The sequence below is a fragment of the Rhinichthys klamathensis genome, unplaced genomic scaffold (genome assembly GCF_029890125.1).
Source record: "Rhinichthys klamathensis goyatoka isolate OS25496 unplaced genomic scaffold, OSU_Roscu_1.1 h1tg000567l_1, whole genome shotgun sequence".
NCBI classification, from domain to species: Eukaryota; Metazoa; Chordata; class Actinopteri; order Cypriniformes; family Leuciscidae; genus Rhinichthys; species Rhinichthys klamathensis.
The window spans coordinates 486,836-510,665 of record NW_026607033.1 but is presented as its reverse complement, the minus strand read 5'-3'; the positions used below and the strand labels follow the sequence as shown (position 1 = coordinate 510,665).

General features: G+C 40.3%; 1 protein-coding gene across 1 annotated transcript in view; it reads left to right on the top strand.

Annotated features, from left to right (window-relative positions):
- aldh1a3 (aldehyde dehydrogenase 1 family, member A3) overlaps window positions 1–23,830 on the top strand; it is a 35,918-nt gene that overhangs the window by 10,785 nt on the left and 1,303 nt on the right. Inside the window, exons 5-12 of the mRNA XM_056239569.1 lie at window positions 429–490; window positions 4,769–4,897; window positions 7,152–7,265; window positions 8,280–8,382; window positions 10,235–10,419; window positions 10,501–10,665; window positions 22,229–22,386; window positions 23,671–23,745. Coding sequence (XP_056095544.1) covers window positions 429–490; window positions 4,769–4,897; window positions 7,152–7,265; window positions 8,280–8,382; window positions 10,235–10,419; window positions 10,501–10,665; window positions 22,229–22,386; window positions 23,671–23,745 — 991 coding nt within the window. The remainder of the gene's footprint in view (window positions 1–428; window positions 491–4,768; window positions 4,898–7,151; window positions 7,266–8,279; window positions 8,383–10,234; window positions 10,420–10,500; window positions 10,666–22,228; window positions 22,387–23,670; window positions 23,746–23,830) is intronic.

Genomic DNA, 23,830 nt, shown 5'->3' with positions numbered 1-23,830 from the left:
AAACAGCATTGCTACCTTACATTACCCCTGACTGGTTATCTGACTCCTGGGAGAGAGAGCAAAGGGAGAAGGAGACCAGTGAGGGTGAACAAAGGTGTGCATCCAAGCCAAGAGCAGATCTGCAGCGGGTTTGAACTGCTGCCCAGACTTCTCACACACCTCAGGCCTCTCTCGTTTCAATGTGTCTCCGGTGAAAGCAGAAGAAAAAAAAAGCAGCAGAACATATACACTCTTCCTGACCAGAGCTTTGTGTGGGCCATTGAAACCGTCGCTGTGTGTTTTTCCCAATCCTTTGTCTTTCATGTTTGGTTTTCGGTGGTCACATCCAAGAGCTTCCCAAGGAAACAATGATTGTATATCAAAGGGGAGCTTAGTGTGTTATAGTGTTTAGTACCCCTTGACTACCTTATTTCTTTTCTTCCCAACAGATGAAAACTTTGTGTGTTTTACCAAACATGAGCCCGTCGGTGTGTGCGGAGCAATTATTCCGGTGAGTTTGTGGCTATTTTCCATTATGGTTTTTTTTTTTTTTTGCGCGTGTGGATCAAATCGGGTGGTTGTGGTACAGCCTGCTTTTTAATTGGTATTTTTAGATGTAATTAGCATTTTCATAGTATTTTTATTTTATTTTATTTTTAATTATTATTTATATATTTATTTATGTATTTATATTTATTATTTATTTTAATTATTATATTTAATTATATTTCTATAATTATAACTATTTAAAAGTTTGGGGTCTGTGTTTTTTTTTTTTTTCTTCCCAGAAACCATTCTAATATGCTGATTTGGTGCTCAAGAAACATTTCTTATTATAATCAATGTTGAAAACAGTTGTGTTGCTTAATAGTGTTTTGGAAACTATGATATATTTTTAAGGATTATTTAATGCAATAGAAGTCTTAAAAACATCTTCTAGAATCTTATAAATGTTACAAAAGCTCGCGAGCTCCACGGCAGACTACCCGACAGTCAAAAGCCCTGTCCCAAATGGAACCCTAAGCCCTCGCGATCTTCCTCCGAGTTCGCACTTTAGTGGCGTAATGCCACTTTGACTGTCGGGTAGAAGTCTGCTGTTGAGCTCGCGAGCACCCTTCTGAAACCTTAAATGACAAATGGGACACCCTAACTGTCTTGTGGACTTAACAGACACACACACACAGCGGCCATTGTAAGTCCACAAGCCAGGCCACAAGTGCACATGAAGTGTGCCATTTGGGACAGGGCCAAAGTGGCATTACGTCACGAAAGTGCAGACTTTGGGCTTAGGGTTCCATTTGTGACAGGGCCTTTCACTGTCGGGTAGAAGTCTGCTGTGGAGCTCGCAAGCTTTTGTAACATTTATAAGATTAAGAATTTGTCAAAACAGTGACGTCATGTTCATGTGTATTACGTGTTCAGTCTATAGGCGTGTTATTTTTCTTTACAAAGTGACATCGCCAACTACTGGCCTGACAGCATAATACAGCATTTCTTGTCGTTTTTGCGGATCCGTGTGAACGTGGATTGTTTTGACAACATTGTCGTCTGTAAACACAAAAAACGGAAAAAAAATTCCGTTTTTAGTAAATCGCTGTCGTGTAAACTTACCCATAATCTGTTCAAAGGTTGTTTAATGCCGTCACCCTAGCTCATTGCTTTTATGCCAGATTAATACTGCTCCAACTGCAAGTAAATAAACATGTCTGTACATTTTGTATAGCTTGTAGTGTAAGTTCCATGTCAGATTATGTAGTCTCAGCCTCAGACGTCAAGCCCACGGAGCGTTGGCTGAACGTATGATGCATATGGCAGACTTAACTGGAAACACTTCAGGATTTTCGAAGTCGCGATCTGATTGGTTGAATTCTACAGGATGTCAGGGAGACGCGTGTTTCGCGTTTTTTAACGGTCCACCTGGAAACAAAGCCGTCATGATGCCAAACCCCCTTGTGGAAAAAGAAAGAAAAGCCGTTGTGTTTACAGCTGTGACAATGAGCGCTTACCAGGATCAACTAATTGCTGGATTTTCAAAAGTATGTGAAGTTCGTGGCTCCATTGTTGCAGTAAACTTGCACAACGTTCTTGAATGAATCATTTATTAGATGCACGCCAGTCTGTTATCGTTGGGAGATCAACTTTACATTTTCACGCCCCTAAACATGACTTGGAACAAAACAAACTGTGATTGGTTGCGTTACATGTCAGTCAAACGTAGGGGCTGGGCGGTCCTTGGCCAATGAAAGCTACGATGAAGTCCAGACCTTCTGCCGTCACTCTGAAGGTCTGGTTACGCGAGACAAAATTATGATTAGCTTGTAGTATGGCAAGTTAAATTTTCATAGTTTCCCTGGGACGGGAAACTGTGTATCTTCAATGCTTGCAAAATGCACTTAATTTGTGTTAATTTGACAGTATTAAGACTGGCATTTAGACAAATAAAATAAAAAAGAAACATTCTCGATTCAACTCGAACATGGTTAAGAACATAAACACAGTGAGCTCCTGTAAGTGTTGAATCACACATACATGATGGCTTTGTCGCAGCATTGTTTATATACTGTAGCCAACGCCTGTCTAGAGTCTTTCAGATGCATGTAAGCAAACACCTTGGATACAGATACACACTCTCACACATGGACGAACACAAAAACACCACTCCCTCTCACAGACATCACACGAGACGAGCGTATTATGATCTCACGTGCCACTGAAGCTTATTAATGTTTATGAAAGCTTGCACGAGCATCAACTCTCTGAAACCACGAGGCCTTGTTTTGTTTCCTTACTGTAAAAGAGCCTGTTTTCTCTCTTGACGTAACTCTATCAGAGTTCTGCCGGATCTTTTTTGAAGCTCTAAATCCTCACTAATTCCGATGACAGAAAAGCACGGTGGACGTGAGGTATGAGATGAAAGTGTGATTTGACTCTCATATAGAGGATAGAGAGTACAACAGTGCCCGTCCGCCTTTTTCAGCGGCTCTGGTTCCGAAGTATTTTTTTCATTCATTTTAAAATAGTCTTTGTTAAAGAGTTATAAGCCATGAACAGCTATGAGGTGAATCACAACACTACAAACTTTGATTTGAAGTAAAAAAAGAAAGAAAAGGAAAATCGTACAGAAATAGGTACAAGACTGTGTACTTAACGGCTTTAAGAACTACAATCCCATGAAGCATTGTGAGCAGCATAATAGAATTAAAAACGATGGAGAAACATAAAACTTACGTATTTACAAATGTTGATTACTGTATATGTATAAAAAACAATATTTTAAGTTTTTTGCAATATGCAATGTAAACATTATTTTCATAATGTATCACTTTTTATCTTTTGTCAAATAATTAATGTGGTTCAGATAACAATATTTTGAGTTTCTATTTATTAAACCAATCTCCTTCATTGTATTAAGTTAACTAAAAAAAATATTTCAATTAACTCAAAATTTTAAGGCAACCTGGTAACTAACTTTTTTAGTTAACTTAACTTTAGTTAAGTTTTTCAGATAAGTTAAACCAACAATAGTTGGTTTTACAGTGTGCAAACATTTCAGTATTTTGAGGGTGTAGCGAGATCGACTCGATTATACCATTCGCAGTGCTTCGTGGTAGTGGGCGGAGCAATGGAGCTATTTTGGAGCGTGTTGGTTTTTCGACTCTCTGATTGGTGTAATTGTACAGCATCACGAGTAATAGTTTTTCACCAGGAATTCTGCTGTTAAACACTTTTATTTACTGAGTGGTAGCTATAGGTGCTTGCTGTGGGGTTCTGAATGGTTGCTAGAGTGGGTGCAAGTTATGCATGTTGCACCCTAGCAACCACCTAGCAACCTATTGTAGACAAATTTATTCAATGTTGTTTATACAGTCACCCTATTTGAGGTCACACCCTAGCAAGATAAAAAACCCTAGCACCATGACAGATAATTTAGTAATTTTTAGGCAAATTTAATGGTTTAATGAATACCATACAATAATAAGTGAAATCTTTCTTTCTAAAAATAATTATATATTATAGTTATCATAATTTAAAGGCTTGTTTGAAGATTCTTCTGGGTGGGTAATTCTTGACTAAATTAAGTTATTGTCATCGATGATACACCATATTGTCTCAATTTCCATTAGTTACAAAAACGTACATGTCATTTATCAAATCAGGCCATCCAAGAATCTTAGTCCATCAATGACTGGCTTTTTATTGTCTTATGTTGCTTTGGAAACAAAGCACAAACTGTTGATAGACACTTGAGATTATATCATAAAGTCATTATTCATATTTGGGATTGATTTGGTGGTAATTAGAGAAAGCAAAGCTGGCATTCAGAGCAGTGAGTCACTCAGAAAGAAAAATAAGAAAAGTGAAAATGCAATCCAGAAACATGTCTAATTGCCATCCAAGAAGATGTAAAAAATAACAACTCTTTTCTACAAGTGATTTGTGTACATATTTATGTAACTAATTTTACAGAGAACAGCAATTAGACTTGTTGGTGTGCTCTCATATTTAAAAACAACTGAGGCTCCTTCACTTCTGGCAGAAAATGTTCATGGGATGCTTTCTGCTTCTGCTTTTTCTTCTTCTTTTAGCCTCCAAATTTATATAGCTTGTAGTAACAACCCATAATACTCTAGCAACCACTCAGAACCCATTAGCAACCACCTGACATGTTCAAATCTTGTTTCAAAAAGCAATCCCAGTGCAATAGCAGTCGGATGAAATCAAACCAGTGCAGCTGTGCTGATGTACATGTGTTTGTGTTTTTAATTGTAATCTTCTTCTGCATTTATAGTGGAACTTCCCTCTGCTGATGTTTTCGTGGAAGATCGCGCCGGCTTTGGCCTGCGGGAACACGGTGGTCATTAAACCCGCTGAACAGACCCCGCTGACGGCTCTTCATGTTGGAGCTCTCATAAAGGAGGTGAGGGTGCAGCGGCGGCTCATGGGATTTGTTTGGTTTGTTGGAGTTGATTTTATTAACATGGACACTGATGATTGATTGCATCAGTGTTGCCTTTCTTGCATCCCAGATTCTGTGGTTTGACTGTGCATGTTGCACAAACTTTGTAAGTCAGTGTTTCCCAACCAGGGCTTCATGATGGATCTGCTGGGGGATCGTGAGATTATGATAGAAATGCCAAATTTAAGTTTGCCAGAGGCTTTTTTACACCCCAATATATAATGACTAGTGCTGTCAAATTGATTAATCGCGATTAATCGCATCTAACATTAAGGTTTGTTTACATAGGTGTGTGTAATGTATATATTTATGTGTTTATATAAATATAGTAAACGCACACAGACATATATATACATATACTGGCGCTTTGGGTGTACAATAGTACATTTGAAAGCGCTATATAAATACCTTATTCATTTATTCATAATAATATATACACACATACAGTATATTATGTAAATACAAACTCTTATGTTAGATGCTATTAATCGCATCTAATCAATTTGACAGCATTAATAATGACATAACATTACTTTCTGGAAAACTTGATTCTGATTGGTTGCGGCATTGAGCAAATCTTTTTGTCTAATTTGCTACACTGTAAAAAGTGATCAGTTGACTTAACTTAAAAAAAATTTAGGAAACCCGTTGCCTTAAAATTATTAAGTAAATAAACGTCATGCTTAATCGAAAAAGTTAAGTAATGTGGAACTGTCAAGTCCACATAATTTATTCAATTAAGCATTAAGTTTAACTTAATAATTTTAAGGAAACAAGTTTACTACATTTTTTTTTAAGTAAGTGAACTGAACACTTTTTACGGTGTACTTTATATAAAATAAGATAATAAAAGCAATAAAATAAATGGCAACAAATACAATTATTAAATAAATAAAAAATCATACTATAACTGTAACATGTGAGCAGGGACAAGGCAGAGAATCCAAATGCAAGCACAACAGTTGATTAACAAAAAACATAAACACAGATAATCCAAGAACAAGAGTAATCCACAGAGAGCAGGCAGGAGAGCAACGACAGCAACACACATACAGGAGCAACCACCGACAGGTGTTGGTGATTTGATGTCATGGGGACTAAGGAGGGTAACTATGGCGACAAACAAGGTACAAGGCAAAACCATAGGGCAAAACAGGAACCAAACACAGGAAGTGAACACAGAAACAATGGGAACAAAGAATACACTTCAACATAAAAGTCCTTACAAAACACAAGACACAGCACAGGGATCGTAAGAATAACACTATTGATTTCTTTCTTGGATTATTTGCTTATGATTATGATATTCTCATAAGTCACTTTGGATATTTCGGTAACACTTTACAAAAAGTAAGTAGTTAACATGAACTAACTATGAACAATACTTCTACAGCATTAATTAATCTTAGTTCATGTTAATCTCAACATTTACTTATCATTTTTTAAGATCAAATGTTGAATCTGATAACATTGGTTAATGTGCATATAGTTCAGTGTTTGTGCGTGTTAGTTAATGCATTAAGTAATGTTAACAAATGAGAACTTATTGTAAAGTGTTACCGATATCATACATTTAATTTAATAAAATTAGTTATGAAAAAATATTTACAGTAGAGTACATTTGAACAAAAAAGTGTTTTTTATTTATTGAAAGTATTACACTTTATTTTTATCTTATACACAAAGATGAGTAATTCAATTTATGATATATGTTTATTGAAAGATTTGAACTTGAAATCTCAGGGGTATAAAGCCAGCTGGGAGCCCCTGGCTGTATTACAGAATGACTCAGCTGCATTGTGGTTCATGAGTTTTTGCTCTGTTTATACAAAACGCTCAAATTATCATGTTTAATTCTTCAAAGAGAGCAGGACTCATGAATTGCTGTAATGACATGGAATAAAACTGCAGCTGCAAGCCTTCTGTCAACCGCCCCTCGCTTTCTATTCAAGCCCTCTGTATCTAAAAAAGAGCTGATTTATGTCTTCATCATTATGAATGAGATCAGTGTGGTTTAAAGTCCTGAAAAGAAAAGCGTCTCTTTGTGTACATCAACAGTCTTGCAGTCTCTGTCCCCGTGGGCAGTTTTTTTTTACCTATTCATTTACAATGTTATCCTTCTTTAGTAGAAAGTATTAAGCCATATCACACAGTATTAAGCCTGTATGTTTTTGTACATAATAAAAAATAAAGCCCTTTCTTTTCATCATGTCAGGCTGGCTTTCCACCTGGAGTCGTGAATATCGTACCTGGGTTTGGATCTACGGCTGGAGCAACAATCGCCAGTCATATGAACATTGACAAAGTGGCGTTCACAGGCTCTACAGAGGTGAGGAACTAATGGGGAAAAGCTCAGGCTAAATGATATTGCTCAAAGGTTGCTTTTTCAGAGCTTGGTTTATTTGACCAAAATATATTTTAAATAAATGTGGTGAGCGGTGCAAATAACTTGTGGTGAACTTAGGCAAATATATTTAACAAAACCTTCACATGCCAATATGTTCTTCAATCTTAAAATACATTTTAGGTAAAGGCAAACTGTATTTTAAAAATATTTAGATTGAAAACATGCAATATATAAATGGACAACAAGTATGAGAAAACATGAATTACTACAACTTATTACAAATATGTTTATAAAGTGTATATTTATAAAGCAGTGTGCTTTACATGCTATATATTTCTATGTAAGCTATATATCTTGGCAACACTTTACAATGTCTCATTTGTTAACATTAGTTAATGCATAAACCAACATGAACTAACTATGAGCAACATATTTTTACAGTTTTATTAACCTTTGTTAATGTTAGTTAATAAAATGTTCATGTTAGTTCACAGTGAATTAACTAATGTTAACAGATACAACTTTTGATTTTAAAAATGTTGTTGAGACTAACATTAATATTAATAAATGCTCTAGGGGTATTGTTCAATGTTAGCCAATGTTGACAAATGGAACCATATTGTAAAGTGTTACCCGAAGTGTTATTTTGAAATACATATCGAAAAATATATGAAAATATATATTGTTTGCTGTATGAATGAGTTGAGATGATTTATTTCACCTATGGAAAATGATGTGTCACCTCAAGCACCAATAAACCATTTTGTTAAACTTTCAGTTCTGTAGGATGAGATCTATGTGAGCTGAATCTCAGTGCTATGAACTGTAGTATTTCGAAGCGCTGTGCTGTTTTGGTAGTTTCCCGTCATTATCTACATGACAAACCAGATGATATTCATAAGTTATATACAACAGACGAGCTAATGGAAGCATCATTAGCAATCGCCGGCTGCACTTCCCGCTCTCCTTATTGTCATGTGCTGTCTTTGTGTTCAGGTGGGCCAGCTGATCAAAGCGGAGGCGGCCAAGAGCAACCTGAAAAGAGTGACTCTGGAGCTGGGGGGGAAAAACCCCTGCATTGTGTTTGCTGACTCAGACCGTGAGTGATGTGGTTTGCCAGATCTCACTGCTGAAACAATAATGATTGCACTGGGGAGGCTGGGAAAAAAAGGGAATGGGAACGATGTGTGCAGTATGTTCCTAAATCAAGACGTACAGGTCTTCATTTCAAAGAGTGGAAAGTATTTAGACACTTAAGGGACACTTAAAAATGTTTGAATGTCATTGCATTATAAGACGAAAACCAAGTGCATTTATTTTAAAGGAAAATCGTACGCTTTTCAATCAAATTGCAAGCATTGTGTGTTTGTGGAGCATGAGTGGAACATATTCATAGTAAATGTGATGAATCACACTGAATCTGAATATCTCCATTAAAATCACCAAAACACCAGCTGATTGAAAGACATTGAGCAAAACTGATGAAGAAAAGGGATGTTAGTGCATCTAATGCAAGTGTGACAGTTCTTTCTGTAGCTCAAACAGTCCGGCATGGCATTAGCAATTCCCAGGGGCTGCATTAACTGATAGAATGGATACCTTGAATGCAATGTAAGCTGCTTTGGATAAAGGCATCTGCCAAATGCATGAATGTAAATGACTGAACCCTGGAAAGCTGAAATATGAAATTATAATCAGAATTTTTTAATAGAAGTTAATTGAACCTTTAGACAACTAAAGTTTGCATGTGTTTTGTTTAGTATCTTATTTGATACATGGCTCATCTAGTATGATATAGTGAGAATATGGAGCTCATAGTTGAGGAATAAAAAACACCTCAATTTTATTCAGAGGCCCAAACTGAGCAAAAATAAGCAATTTGGTGCAGATGTTGTTATTTATATGGCCAAATAGATGTAATTCTAATAGCTTTTAATGTAAGTCAGTGAGATCTTTATAACAGTATAACAGACTACTTACATAAAATGCTTATAAATATCAGTTATCACTCTGTATCTCCCATTATTATGTCTTATTAAGTTCATATTTAAATACTTAGTTTTATGATCTATCCTAGTTTTTATGCAGGGTCAAAACATATAATGCAATGCAATACAGTGATGATCGAGAGATGAACGTTCCTCAAAAGCCTGATGTATCATATCTGATATGTGCATTTTAACATGATTTTTCAACAAAAAAGATGATGTATGGATAATCAATTAAACCTGCTTCAGTGCAGTAAGTGTTCGTCTTGAAATATTTCAAACAATATAAAAGCTATTCTTACTGTTACTTTATAAAAATATGTAAAGGTTTAACAGCAAAAAGACGTTTACCACAACCCGAAGGTGGACATTTTTACAATTACCGGTATGCTTAAAGTCTTTTCACTTGCTAAAAAACTATGAACTATCAATCAGATGACAGAAGGCATGTAGTAGATAGTGTACAACAGTTTTTTTCACCAAAATGTTGATGATTTATATGATAGCTTTATGTGGGTTAAGTTGCCAAATACATATTGGACCAATGTACAGTATGATTAAAGTTCATTGAAGTGCATTTGATTGTGGTACAGTTATATTTCTGATAGGCTTTTTTTTTTGGCTAGAGTTTATTCAGCCCCAGTGATGTTGCAATACTGCAGACCACACATGCAGCTGTGAACTCTTTTCTGCTCTATTATTATGTATGTTCACATCTGCACACAAACCCAGATTTATGCCAATGCACAGCTCATTAAACTCCAGAAAGGGTGTAATGATATAATGCATTATGTTATCAAGTTTACAAATGAATCAAAGCATGAACATTGGCACGGGTACCGAACTGCTACATAATGCACTGCAGCTTTTCGGAAAGAAACAAAGCATAATGGCATGGGAAAATAACACAAGAAAATGTTTTGTATAAATTGCACACTGATGTGTGTATGTGTGTGTGTGCAGTGCAGTCGGCGGTGGAGGAAACGCAGAAGGGCGCGTTCTTCAACCAGGGTCAGGCGTGCACCGCTGCGTCACGCGTGTACGTGGAAGAGCAGGTTTATGATGAGTTTGTGCGTCTCAGTGTGGAAAGAGCCAAGAATATTGTGATTGGAGATCCTATGGAACCGCAAACCTCACACGGGCCGCAGGTGATCACTCAGTTTACTCACTAACTTGAACGTTTTCCTTCCTGTATTCAGGTTCTTTATGTGTTTCTGCTCTTCTGTCAGATTGACCAGCATCAGTTTGATAAGATCCTGGCGCTGGTGGACAGTGGGAAGAGGGACGGGGCGAAGCTGGAGTGTGGCGGCTGTGCAGTGGAAGACAGGGGTCTGTTCATCCATCCGACCATCTTCTCTGACATCAAAGACCACATGCGTATTGCCAAAGAAGAGGTACGACGCTCCTCTGTGCTCAGTGTAATAGTATGTGCACTATAATTTGTAAAACATATAGAAAAACAGCTACATATGGTGTAGATGCAACAGTTTTTGTATTTGGTCTTGGCAGACTTGATCTGCTACACTGCTGCTGTAGATTATTGCTGCTGCTGCAGAGAAAGTATGAACTTGCTACTGCTAACAGATACACAGACACCGTGCTGTGAGCATGTAAGATATGCTGCTGCTGCATAAATAGACATAAATCCTGTAGCAGATCTAGGCAGGTGGAGCTGGGGGAGGTGGAGGTTCCAGAGGAGCTCTGATAGTGCACTGCAGGACAGCAAACACTGAACCAGACTATTTAAATGTTGAGCAAGGAATCTCATTGGCTTCAGGATCAGCAGAGGCCAATCAGCTTGTGTCATGCAGTAAAAATATGATTGCTTGCAGATTGCATGTAAAGGACCGATCAGCCTGCACCCTCAGGAGTTCCATGACTCAACTAGATATTGACATAACCTTAATTTTGAACTAACTATAGAGATCTTTAGTGCCCAGTTCAGAAGGATTAATCTGGATTAGAATGATCTAGATTTGGAAATCCTATGTTTTGCCATCCAGTTTTATTTTTGTGGAAAAGTAAACTGTCTCCCAGCAGAAGGGTGGATTTCAGGAACAAAAATGTAATAACTTTTAAAATGGTCAGAAATTACAACATTTGTATCATGTTACATATATATATATATATACACACATACACATACATACAGTATATACACATTTATTTAATTATTTTATTAGTTTAACTATTAAATTAATAAATCAGGATAATCCTTTTTTTAAATCAGTTATCCCAGTCTTACTAAAAAATTTGAATAACACAACCTGACGATTTTGACCCAGATCAAAACCAAGATTGGATTTTGGGACCTAATCTGATTTCATAATTTTTTTCTTTTCTTTTGAACAACCCATTTTCAAGATTTGATCTTATCTGATCAGACTGCTTTTGAACAACTGGGCCCAGGAGACAGGAATCAAAATTTGTGTCCTATAGTGCCACCTGCTGGATGATTGTGGCATTAAAGACCTGTGATCAGTGTCTGACCTGATCACAGCCTGATCAAATCAAATAAATACAGTATACGTATTTAAAAAAATATATATATATTTTCAAAGTGAAATATGTTTGTATTTAAACATACATATACCGTATATATAATATATATAGTCAGGATGGTAAAAGAGGAGGAATCTCATGCTGGAATAACAGTGATTTATTGATTATGAAAGGCACACAAAATAGGGAGGAATTGTGAGGCCAGAGTCAAAAGGGGGAACAGGAAGGATTTCAGCCATTGGCTGCGTCCGAAAACTGATAAATGCTGCCTTCGGAGGACTCATTTCAAGGTCGGAAGGCAAGTCCTAATGCAATGTTAGTTTCACTTCCTGTCTCCTGAGATACCTTCATCTGATTCATTTTTGAAGGCAGCATAGATGTATCCTTCACTGCCTTTGATATCCCAGAATCCTGTGCTTTTCCAGTCTGTGACAGTTGAGCTAGAAAAATAAAGATGGCGTTTGAAAGTTGCGGCCGGTCGTCAGTTTGTGTGTATGTATCAATGTTTTTCACTTATGATGTCATTTCTAGCGAGAAGTTACTTTTGTAGTCATTAAATATTCACTTAGTTTTCACCAAAGCTCGCTCTATTTTGCTGTAAATCATTAAACCGTTACACTGCCTCAGAAGTCTGTCCGAAATCAGTTTCGCAGGGAACCTTTGCGCGCAAACGCTGCCTGCAAAGTCATTGCCTGATAGGGCAGCGAGGAAACAAGTCAGCTGCCTACGTTTTCGGGTGCAGCCATTTTCAAGCTCACTGATGATTGATGAACACCTGGGGATGTAGAGGTAGGGAACTGGCAGTGGAAGCTGTAATCTTGGGGCTGGTGGGCAGGGAAGATCTAAAAGGGAGCATGAAGGCTAAACATGAAGGATGGGATCCACCAGCCAAAGCAGACAGGGGAGTTGGGGATCAAAACAGAAGGGGAGGAGAAAAAACTAAACTAAACTAACCAGACAGGAGCTCAAAAACAAGGCTAGAAAAACGGGGGGGGGGGGGATAACCAAGTCTCAAAAACTTCAGATAAATGACAGGAAGACAAGCTCAAGGTAAACTGCAGAAAATGGATCTGGCATAAGACAGAAAACTAGACGGGAATATAAAGGGTGACAAATGAACTAAAACAGGTACGAGCCATAATGAGATAACAAGATGGGCGGAGTAACGGTAGACAGTAGAGCACATGGCATGACAACACAAACACCAGGGGCCTGTACCATGATGGTAGTTGAACAAACTCCGGGTTACAGGATTAATTTCGAGTTGACAAAACCAAACCAATCCAACCAGGCTTTGTTGGTACCATGATGCTGATCATCAACTTTCTCTGTCAACTCAGGCTTTGATCCTGAGTGTGACATCAGTAGCGAACAGCCAATCACATGCTGAGAAAGAGTGAAACTGCGATTCATTTCTTGCGAAAGAAGCAACGCGATTCACTTCTCTCTTCTGCAGAATATTACGAGATAGAAAAATCAAATCAAACAAATTTACACAGTAAGAAGAAAATAGCTGTCTATGAAAGAGGACAACTAAAAGAAAAAGTCTTGCTATACCAGTGCAAGTAAAAGTTGTGAAGTTAGTTTATATACTGTAGTTTATATGTATAGAGAGAATTGAACATTTAAGCTCACATTTAGTCATTTTTATAGCTTTATCTATTGATTCTAGAGCTTATTTATATTACCTTTATATATTTATTCATTTAAACTGTGCGTAATTATAATTGATAAACTAAAATTATACATGTGTGATCGATTAAGGGTATAATAATTACATAAATAATATCTAAATCATACAAAATTATTATTATAAATAAGCATTAGTAAAAGCCAGTAGATTTTGTCTTTAAAAATCATTTGCTATGTAGTGAACTTTAATTTGGAGTAGAAACAGGTGGAGTGACTTTATCGCATCAGACATGTGTCACTTTGCTCACAGCTGATTGGTCCAAGTTCGGTCTGGAACCTCTTACCTGGAACATAACCTTGTAACACTCTGCTTTTCAATTTTCTTTGTTGTCAACAGGTGTGTCACTATAAACGCACAAGGGGATCTTTTTAGAATGAAATCAATAATCAGAAAAATCATATACTTCAATCATAACACATTCTTGATGTTTTCCTTTATCAAATAACCATGCTCAAGCACAAATGCATGGAAATTAATGACCCACACCGTACCAAAACAACTCTTCAGACGGCGCTGAAAATCATTCAAAGGAAAAACCCATATCAACCCGTTCATTTGCTTGACGCGCTGAGCGCCGTATATAAAAAAAACCCGTGCGTGTAACCCCACACTTTCCCCACTGTCCCAGTCCATAAACTTAACCCGAAAAGATTTTCAGGCTGGCCCAAGATCGCGCTACAGTCTTTCCAACCAAGATACAGTCAGTTCGCGAGACATAATCCTGTTGGCTGCGTGACAAAAAACGTAATCCACAACAAGGAAAAAATAGAGCGTTGAGTCTCTGGTGTTCCACTCCAATAAAAAGAATGAGTCAGATCTCACCAGCTCTGTCGATCTTCGGGCAATGTTTACTCACACAGTTTCTCAAACTTGGGTTCAAGCATGTCCTTCTGCTGGAAACGCATCCCCAAGTAAACAGTCCAGGTGGTTAACATATTTTTTGTCCCATTAAAGCCATCTCTTGACGTATCGGTTGAAAAAATTCTCAAACCCTAAGGAAAAACAGCTTTAACTCTGTGACGCTGCAGTTAACAAAAACTGGCGCGCCTCTCTCTTCAAAACACATCACCACCATTAAAAAAGCTTAGGTGTGCCTTGTCCCGTAATCAAGGCCATCCGCAACCTTAAAGGGATATCCCCCATTATTACCAAAATACATAGTAGATACTTAGTATATTAACCAGGAATACATACGAACCATATACATGACATCCATCATTCATCATACATGAACATTACTCATAACCCATGTAATACGTTCTATGACACCATAACAGTTAATATTTTAAAGACACCTTTACATTAATGTGATAATGTTACAGATCCCCCCCCCCCCCAGCTGGAGGTACCGGAGGCTGAACTCCAAAGTAGGGCTTCAGATTGACCACATTAACCGTGTCCATCTTTTTATTTTGATCATTCCACTGTACATGGTAGTTAATGGGGCCTAACTTTCTCATCACAGTGGCTGGTCCCGACCACTTGGGCGCAAGCTTCGATGAGAAGTTTTCCGATGCTCTAGAGAGCGGGTGAGTACGGACCCAGACCAGGTCTCCCACCATAAGTGGTGCATCTCTCCGGTGGGTATTGTAATACCTGGCTTGTCTGGACTGACATCCCTCAACTCTCTTCTTGACTTGATCATTCAGTTGTTTCTGTCTTTCCAGCAGGGTGTAAGGTGACTCTTGAGGAGTAGGAGGGGAACTAATGAGTCTCTCCAGGGGGCCTTTCAGGGACCTTCCGAGCGCCAGTTCTGCAGGGGTTCGACCCGTGGTCTCATGATATGCAGCATTGATGGCGAAACGGAACTCCCTGATCCACTGGTCCCAGTTCTTATGTTGGTTCCCCACGTAAGACGCGATCATTGTCTTAATGGTCCGATTGGACCGTTCAGTGAGGTTGGCTTGGGGGTGATAACTAGTGGTGAATTTCTGCTTCACTCCCCAGGTCTTACAGAGGTTACTCATTTCATGTCCGGTAAACTGTGCCCCCCGGTCCGACACCAACTCCCGTGGCACCCCAAAGCGAGTGAAGATTTCATCTTTCAGAACTGTCACAATTCGATGTGCCTTGCCATCTTTTAAAGGAAACATCTCCACCCACTTCGTGAAATAATCCACAAGGACGAGAAGGAAGGTGTTACCATTTTTACTGCGGGGAAAAGGCCCCATAAGGTCTATCCCCAGCTTTTCCCAGGGTTCTTCCACAGGAGTAGGCTGCATGAGGCCAACTGGCTTTTGATTTTCAGCCTTATAGACCTGGCAAATGGCACACACCTTGACGTAGCCCCAAACTTCCTTACGAATAGAAGGCCACCAAGCTACCTCAAGGATCCTCAGAAGTGTTTTCAACCTGCCCAGATGTCCGCTCAGAGGATGATCGTGAAAATAGGCCAAAAAAACAGGCACAAGAGATTTCGGAACGACCAGTTGATACTTGTCCCCCGTGTCCTTAACAGGAGACCGTCGATACAGGAGGCCGTGTAGTTTGGTGAAACCTATCCGGTCACACTTACTAAGATCGTCCGCCCCTTTGGCTAGGTTAGTGACCTCTGAATCTTCTTCTTGGGCTTCCCTTATTTCAAACAGGGAGGAAGGCAGATCAGAAGAAACATAAGCCTTCACTGCAGCATAGACGGCGGCAGATGAAGGAGGTATAACCGCTCGGGACAAAGCATCAGGCACGATGTTATGGAGTCCTTTCCTGTATTGGACTCTAAACCGAAACTGTTGGAGCCGCAGGATCCAGCGGGTCAGGCGAGAGGAGGTTTTTGGACAGTTGAAGGCCCAGGTCAAGGCAGCATGATCAGTATATATGGTGAACTCAATCCCCTCAAGATAGTGCCTCCACTTCTCAACTGCCCAAACAACTGCAAGACACTCCTTTTCAGAAGTGGAGTAATTGCACTCTGCCCCCCGCACTCCCCTGGATGCATAGGCGATCACCTTCTCCCCTTCCACTGTTTTCTGCACCAGCACAGCCCCCAATCCCACATCACTGGCGTCTGTGTGGATTTCAAATGGGATAGACATATCAGGTTGCATGAGGATAGGCGCATCCACCAGCGCCCTCTTCAACTGGTCAAAACTCTGCTGACATTCTTCTGACCAGACCCATTCCACGGTTTTCCTCTTCAGACGATTCAACGGGGCTGCCAGGTCTGCAAAATGATCGATAAATTTATGGTACCACCCAACAAGGCCTAAGAACCGCTGGAGGGTCTTGATGTTAGTGGGCTTGGGATACGCCATTACTGCACGTGTCTTTTCTGGATCCACCTGCACGCCCTTGTCCGAGACTACGTGGCCCAAGAACCTCAGCTCCTGCCGAAACAAGGCACACTTCTTGAGATTAAGTGTCAGTCCAGCCTTATTGAGCTTCCCTAGGACAGCGTGCAGATCCCGAAGATGCTGTTCATGTGTGGGTGAAAAGACTATAACATCATCTATGTACACACAGCAGAATTTCCCTCTAAGCTCCCCTAGGACTTTCTCCATCAATCGCTGGAATGTGGCTCCAGCATTTCTGAGCCCAAAAGGCATACACCGGAACTGATAGAGACCCATGGGCGTTATCACGGCCGTCTTGGCCTTACTATCTTCGGACATGGCGACCTGCCAATATCCCGACTTCAGGTCGAGAGTGCTGAAGAATGCAGCACCATGCATAGACTCCAGTAATTCATGGATGATAGGCATGGGGTAGGCGTCTGGATGGGTTTTTGCATTAAGCCGCCTAAAATCGACACAAAATCGAATGGACTCATCTGGCTTCTTAACTAAGACCACCGGAGCACCCCAGGGAGACTGTGACGGCTCAATAATGCCATCCTTGAGCATCTGTTCCACATGGTCAGCGATGATCTGCCGCTTAAAGGGTGAAACCCTATATGCCCTGCAGCGGACAGGCACCTCGTCAGTGGTGAAGATCCGATGTTCTTCAACCCTTGTCTTACCCAAGGTTCCAGAGCATACTCTTGGCCAGGCCTGGAATAGTTCCCTGACCTCTGAAGGGTGGTCTAGAAAGACAGGAGACACCATTCCTGATGATGGCAATGGATCCAAAGACCCCCGGTAAGGAACAGCTACATATAGGCTAGCATTAGAACAACCTTCAGCGTCCTGCTTCAATCTCCACTCCAGCGGGTGAGACAGAAAAGAATGGAAAGTATAACCCCTGGGGCCTTTCACCCCATAGGTCTGGTCTCCCATATTAAGGATAGTAGAAGTTTTCCTGAGGAAGTCCAAACCAAGGATGATAGGGAAAGCCAGGTGGTTGTCAGCCATAACGAACATCTCCATCGACCATATCATCTCATGCCATAAGTACACCATCTGTGTTTTCCCCACCGCACCATAGGTCTTCCCATCGGCCAAGGCAAAACTTTGGTTATCAGTCGGCGTCAATTGCTCCCCTTCACGAACCAGTTCTAGCCAGAGACTCTCCTGCATAAGTGAGTACGTGCATCCAGTGTCAAACACAGCATGGCACTGCTTTCCCCTCACCCCTACTGGGACATAGAGGAGCTCCATTGGAGACTTCCGTCCCAGCTGTACTACTGTCACCACATCAGCATGTTTCTTAGCCTCCTTAGACGGCCCCTTGTCCTGCATTTTCTTTAAACCCTTCTCTTTGGCCTTCTGCTGGTCCACCTTTCCCCAGTATTCTCTAGACGAGGTGCAGTCTTTCTCCACCAAGGTGCCAGTCTGAACCAGCTGGTCCACATTTGTGACAGTGCCCCGGAGGCACCCAGCTATTCGAGGATTGCAGTTATTAAGGATCTTGCGCACCAACTCGGTCTCTGTTATATCCGGCTTCCACCGCAAACACAGAGCACGATAATCGTATGCAAAATCCCTCAGACACTGATCTGGCAACTGTACCATGTCCCGGAGTTTTTCTTCTACCTCTGTGAGATAATCCGGCGGGAGAAAGGCATCATTAAAGGCATTTTTAAACTCTGACCAGTTATGCACCTTGTTTTTCGCCACCATCCACCAGCTATGTACTGGCCCTTTAAGAGTGTTAGACAGGGCGCCCATCAGCTCTGCATCAGACAAGGGCCGTACTGCAAAAAACGTTTCGCAGCGATCAACAAAGTTAAGAACATCGGCCACTTCCCTGGATCCACTAAATGAAGGAAACTCCATCTGAATAGCCGGCCTGGAGTAAACCACAGGAGGTCTGATGGCCTGACTACATGAAGCATCTAATGGAGATGAAAGGCTGGCGTTTGATATAAAAGGCTGTATAGGTGGCTGGGAAAATGCTCCAGTGAATGTTGACTGAAGCTGAGCACCTACCACACTATTAACTGGCTGGCATGGAATGAGCCCTTGAGCATGAAGATTCGAGGACTGTACAGTCCTGTCAGAACTAGCCGCCAGGTCAAGCGTGGTCACGTTGTTGATCACGGGAGGAGTGATTCTACTGATAGACGGGCTCATAACCTGTACTCCCATACTCAAAGGGGCTCCTGTTTGTGGAAAAGCACCGGAGGAATCTTGAGCAGGAGTAGAGCGGCTATGCGGTGGATGAATAGTAGCACCTGTACGTGGAAGAGGCCTAGGGAGAGTAACCAGGCTGGCCCGCTTCAGCCGATCATGTTCTACTTTCCACTTTTCATCACGTCTCTTTAAGCACTCCACTAATTTTCCTTCAAACTGTCTCAGTGTTGACATCATGCGTTGCTCAAGCGCCTCAACACTTGTATCAACATAACTTCGTATACCCACTTCTCTGTTCAATGCACTATCAACAGAATCTCTAAAGTCAGTCTCAAGTATATTTAATCTGTCCATAACTGACCCTAAATCAGTAGTGATGGTAGTGAGAGCAGGAAGTGTGAGATAAGATGTATCTCCCTCAGTTCCAAAGCCTTGTTCATTCTCTTCTTGGTCTGATAGGTAAAGTGAACTAATCAGCGATGTTATCTCCCCCACAGGATTTCTCCTAGTTACCCATGCATCTCCCCTTGCTTCATGGTACTGTTCACTAGGCCCAAGCCCTGATGTAGGTGTAGAAGCCCGGGTGCCATGCTCAGATATTTCCTCCGGGAATTCAGCAAGGTCCACCAGGGGTGCCACCCTAGTTTCTATCATGTCTGTCATTTTTTTTCTTTTTCTTAATTTTTATAAACAGTCACACAGATTTCACATCACTATGGTAACAAAAAAACAAAATCACCAAAATTACATTTCATTCCCCATACGGGCCACCATCTGTAACACTCTGCTTTTCAATTTTCTTTGTTGTCAACAGGTGTGTCACTATAAACGCACAAGGGGATCTTTTTAGAATGAAATCAATAATCAGAAAAATCATATACTTCAATCATAACACATTCTTGATGTTTTCCTTTATCAAATAACCATGCTCAAGCACAAATGCATGGAAATTAATGACCCACACCGTACCAAAACAACTCTTCAGACGGCGCTGAAAATCATTCAAAGGAAAAACCCATATCAACCCGTTCATTTGCTTGACGCGCTGAGCGCCGTATATAAAAAAAACCCGTGCGTGTAACCCCACACTTTCCCCACTGTCCCAGTCCATAAACTTAACCCGAAAAGATTTTCAGGCTGGCCCAAGATCGCGCTACAGTCTTTCCAACCAAGATACAGTCAGTTCGCGAGACATAATCCTGTTGGCTGCGTGACAAAAAACGTAATCCACAACAAGGAAAAAATAGAGCGTTGAGTCTCTGGTGTTCCACTCCAATAAAAAGAATGAGTCAGATCTCACCAGCTCTGTCGATCTTCGGGCAATGTTTACTCACACAGTTTCTCAAACTTGGGTTCAAGCATGTCCTTCTGCTGGAAACGCATCCCCAAGTAAACAGTCCAGGTGGTTAACATATTTTTTGTCCCATTAAAGCCATCTCTTGACGTATCGGTTGAAAAAATTCTCAAACCCTAAGGAAAAACAGCTTTAACTCTGTGACGCTGCAGTTAACAAAAACTGGCGCGCCTCTCTCTTCAAAACACATCACCACCATTAAAAAAGCTTAGGTGTGCCTTGTCCCGTAATCAAGGCCATCCGCAACCTTAAAGGGATATCCCCCATTATTACCAAAATACATAGTAGATACTTAGTATATTAACCAGGAATACATACGAACCATATACATGACATCCATCATTCATCATACATGAACATTACTCATAACCCATGTAATACGTTCTATGACACCATAACAGTTAATATTTTAAAGACACCTTTACATTAATGTGATAATGTTACAACCTGCCCCGGACCAGGTTAGTGGAGCTTAAAGTCCCTGTAAAGTCAAAATTTTGTATGTGTTCTGAGTTTGTCACACCACAGAAAAATGTGTTATTAGCCACCCTGCCAAATTTGAATGATAAAAAAAGCCAGCAAGTACATAAAATAAGCTATCAAAATCTTGAAAAAATGAGCAGTATCTCTGCTCTCAAACGCTGGGGGCGTGTCCGCTGGCTGCGCTGAAACCACGCCCACTCGCGGGAAAGCTGCCGTCGACTCGCCACACTCAACTCTACAGCCGGAATGGATGCTCGCACGGTGGGCAGTGGGCACGCACTGCCGATGATGGCACCAGTTGTCGGCGCGACGGGAGGATGAATGCCGAGGCGGGAGATAGTCGGTTCGGCCCCATTCACCAGTAACAACGGATTATCAGTGAATGTCTCAGTTGTCTCCGACGAAAGTTTATAAAACTAACCCGTGTAAAATGATCACTTACAGAGGCGGGTTTTGGCAGTGATCCTCAGTTCTCCATCAAGGTTGGCTCTTCACAAAATTAATCCACTTCTTCTTGATGTAGCTAATCGTTTTTCGGAAATTTAAATAAGGACACCGATCTGTTTTGTATGTGATCCGGTGATCGCATCCAGGTAGTAGCCTACGCTTTTCTGTGACGAAGGCATAGCTAGCTAGCAATCTGTAGGCTGCTGTAGTAACTAATAGTAGGCTACTGACCGTAACTCACGATTGAGCGGCAAAACTGATGTGAATTGTTAGGGGAGCGGACAGCCTCAGTGGCTCCAGTGCGTCATCAAGTAGGGGCGTGTCCAGGAGCTCAGGGGCTCCAGTGCGTCATCGAGCCCCGTTTTAGCCCCGCCCAAAAAATCCGTAAAATATCAATGGTGAAAAACTGTTTAACGGTCTAACTCCACAATTCAGTACTTCACAGTTCACAGTCTTTGTAATATGTTTTAGCAATACATTTCTAACATTTATAATGTGTTTAGAATTTTCTTTTAAAATTGCCTTTACAGGGACTTTAAGTTATGCGCAAGTTACTATGGCGATGAACACTGCTAAAAGCCAAACCACTTTCATGGTGCCTAAAACCCTGGGTTGGCGCAAACTAAACTGAAACATACCTGGCTTGCCACCTTAACCGGCTTCATGGTATAGGCCCCAGGTGTCAGCCATGTGGTCCAGACAAACACAAACATACCCAGAGCTGATCAGACCGGCACCCATATAATGTTTAAATATAAATATATTTCACTTTGAAATTCGCTTTGTCATTTCAGCTGACTGTCTGAAAATATGCATCTGGCTGCAAATTAAATCACCATTTAATGTAGCCATCATAAAAGTGTAAAAGTCATAATATAACTGCATGCGCTTTTTTTTTGTCCTTTATGGAGCTTGAAAAACATGATAACTCTGAACTTTTGTTGAATGGAAAAAAACTTTAGTTTACTATTCCTTTAAGCACCTGTAGAAAGCCTGGGCATTAGTGTTGCACTGATGTGTGTATTTTGCAGATCTTCGGGCCGGTTCAGTGCATCATGAAGTTTAAGACTCAGGAGGAGGTGATCGACAGGGCCAACAGCTCACAGTACGGCCTGACGGCAGCCGTGTTCACGCGTAACATCGATCGTGCCTTGAGCGTATCTGCGGCCCTGGAAGCTGGAACCGTCTGGTAGGAGACTCACTAAACTCATGCAGTGAGCTTTTCAAGTGTAAACATTCACCAACTGTAATTTATAATAACAAACACAAAAGTAAATACAAAATCTAGTGGTGGACTAATATGGGTATTTCAGTGGCTGATCTACAAAGCAGAATATCCGATATATATATATATAAAACAATCTAAGCATTTATTTGATTCCCAAGTATTGGTCCATTTTCAAAGTACCAACTTTGTAGATCCTTCCAACAGACATGCATCCCCAATACCATTTTATTTCCCCTGCCGTGCTTAATGGTGCAACGCATGCCTTAAACGAGTATTAAAACGCTCCAGTCATCTCCTACTAACATACCTGACACCATCCTAAGTTCAATTTTGGCTTGTCGGACTGCAGAACACGGCTCCAATCTTTCATACTCCAAACCTTATGTTCTTTGGCAAATGCACAGTGTTTTTTTGCAGTAGATAAAACTAATATGGTTTCTTTACTGGTACACAACCTCTCAATCCAGTCTCCTACAGCCATTGGCTTACAGTTCAAGGTGAAATTGGAGGTTGGAGTTCTCATCCAGGTTTTTAGAAGCTGTTTTGAGGTGGAAAAACACCTTTAGAAGGTGTTTTTGTTTCACATGAGCAATATCAAAAACAGACCATTTTAACAATACCCCACTTGGTTGCAGAGGACAGCTCCTTCCATCTGGCCATTATGTTATTAAAGCTATTAAAAAAACACTTTTAAATACCATTTGGGAACTTCCATGAATCGGGTGTCGATCGTTACTATGTATATGTAAGTGTTTCCTTATATTTATGTATTTTATTCTTTTAATATATTGGTAAGTGTTTGATCTTGTGATTGTGATGCACTTTGGGCAACACCTGTTGTATTAAATTGTGCTATACAAATAAAAAAAGGAAGAAAGAGGAAAGAAGATTTTTTACTAAAACCCACAAAATAATATTAGAGCTAAAATGAATAATATAGCTAATACCTGCCACATAGTGATTTATTGAATTATTGGCTGGGAATAAAGAGTGCAAGCTGTATGCATCTTTGCATCATGACAAGTGAAACGTGGAACTCGTACATTAGTTTTACACTCAAGGCGCAACTTTACAACATGCAAACACAATATTTAATGAATATTTCATTGAAAGTTTGAATAAAGTGCAAAGAAGCCAGTTTTCCTAGGTCGGACATTACTTTTGGCCACCAATGTATATACAAAGATGACATGAGCAGGAATTTTCAACGTGAGGTCAAAGGCCATGTTTCTTTCTGTTCTCCAGGGTGAACTGCTACAACGCCTTACATGCTCAAGCTCCATTCGGAGGCTACAAGATGTCAGGAAACGGCCGAGAGCTGTGAGTGCTGATACTTTTGGTACCCTAATGTCTATGATATGTAATGTTAGTTTTTAGATTTTTGCATCATAGTTTAATCATGACC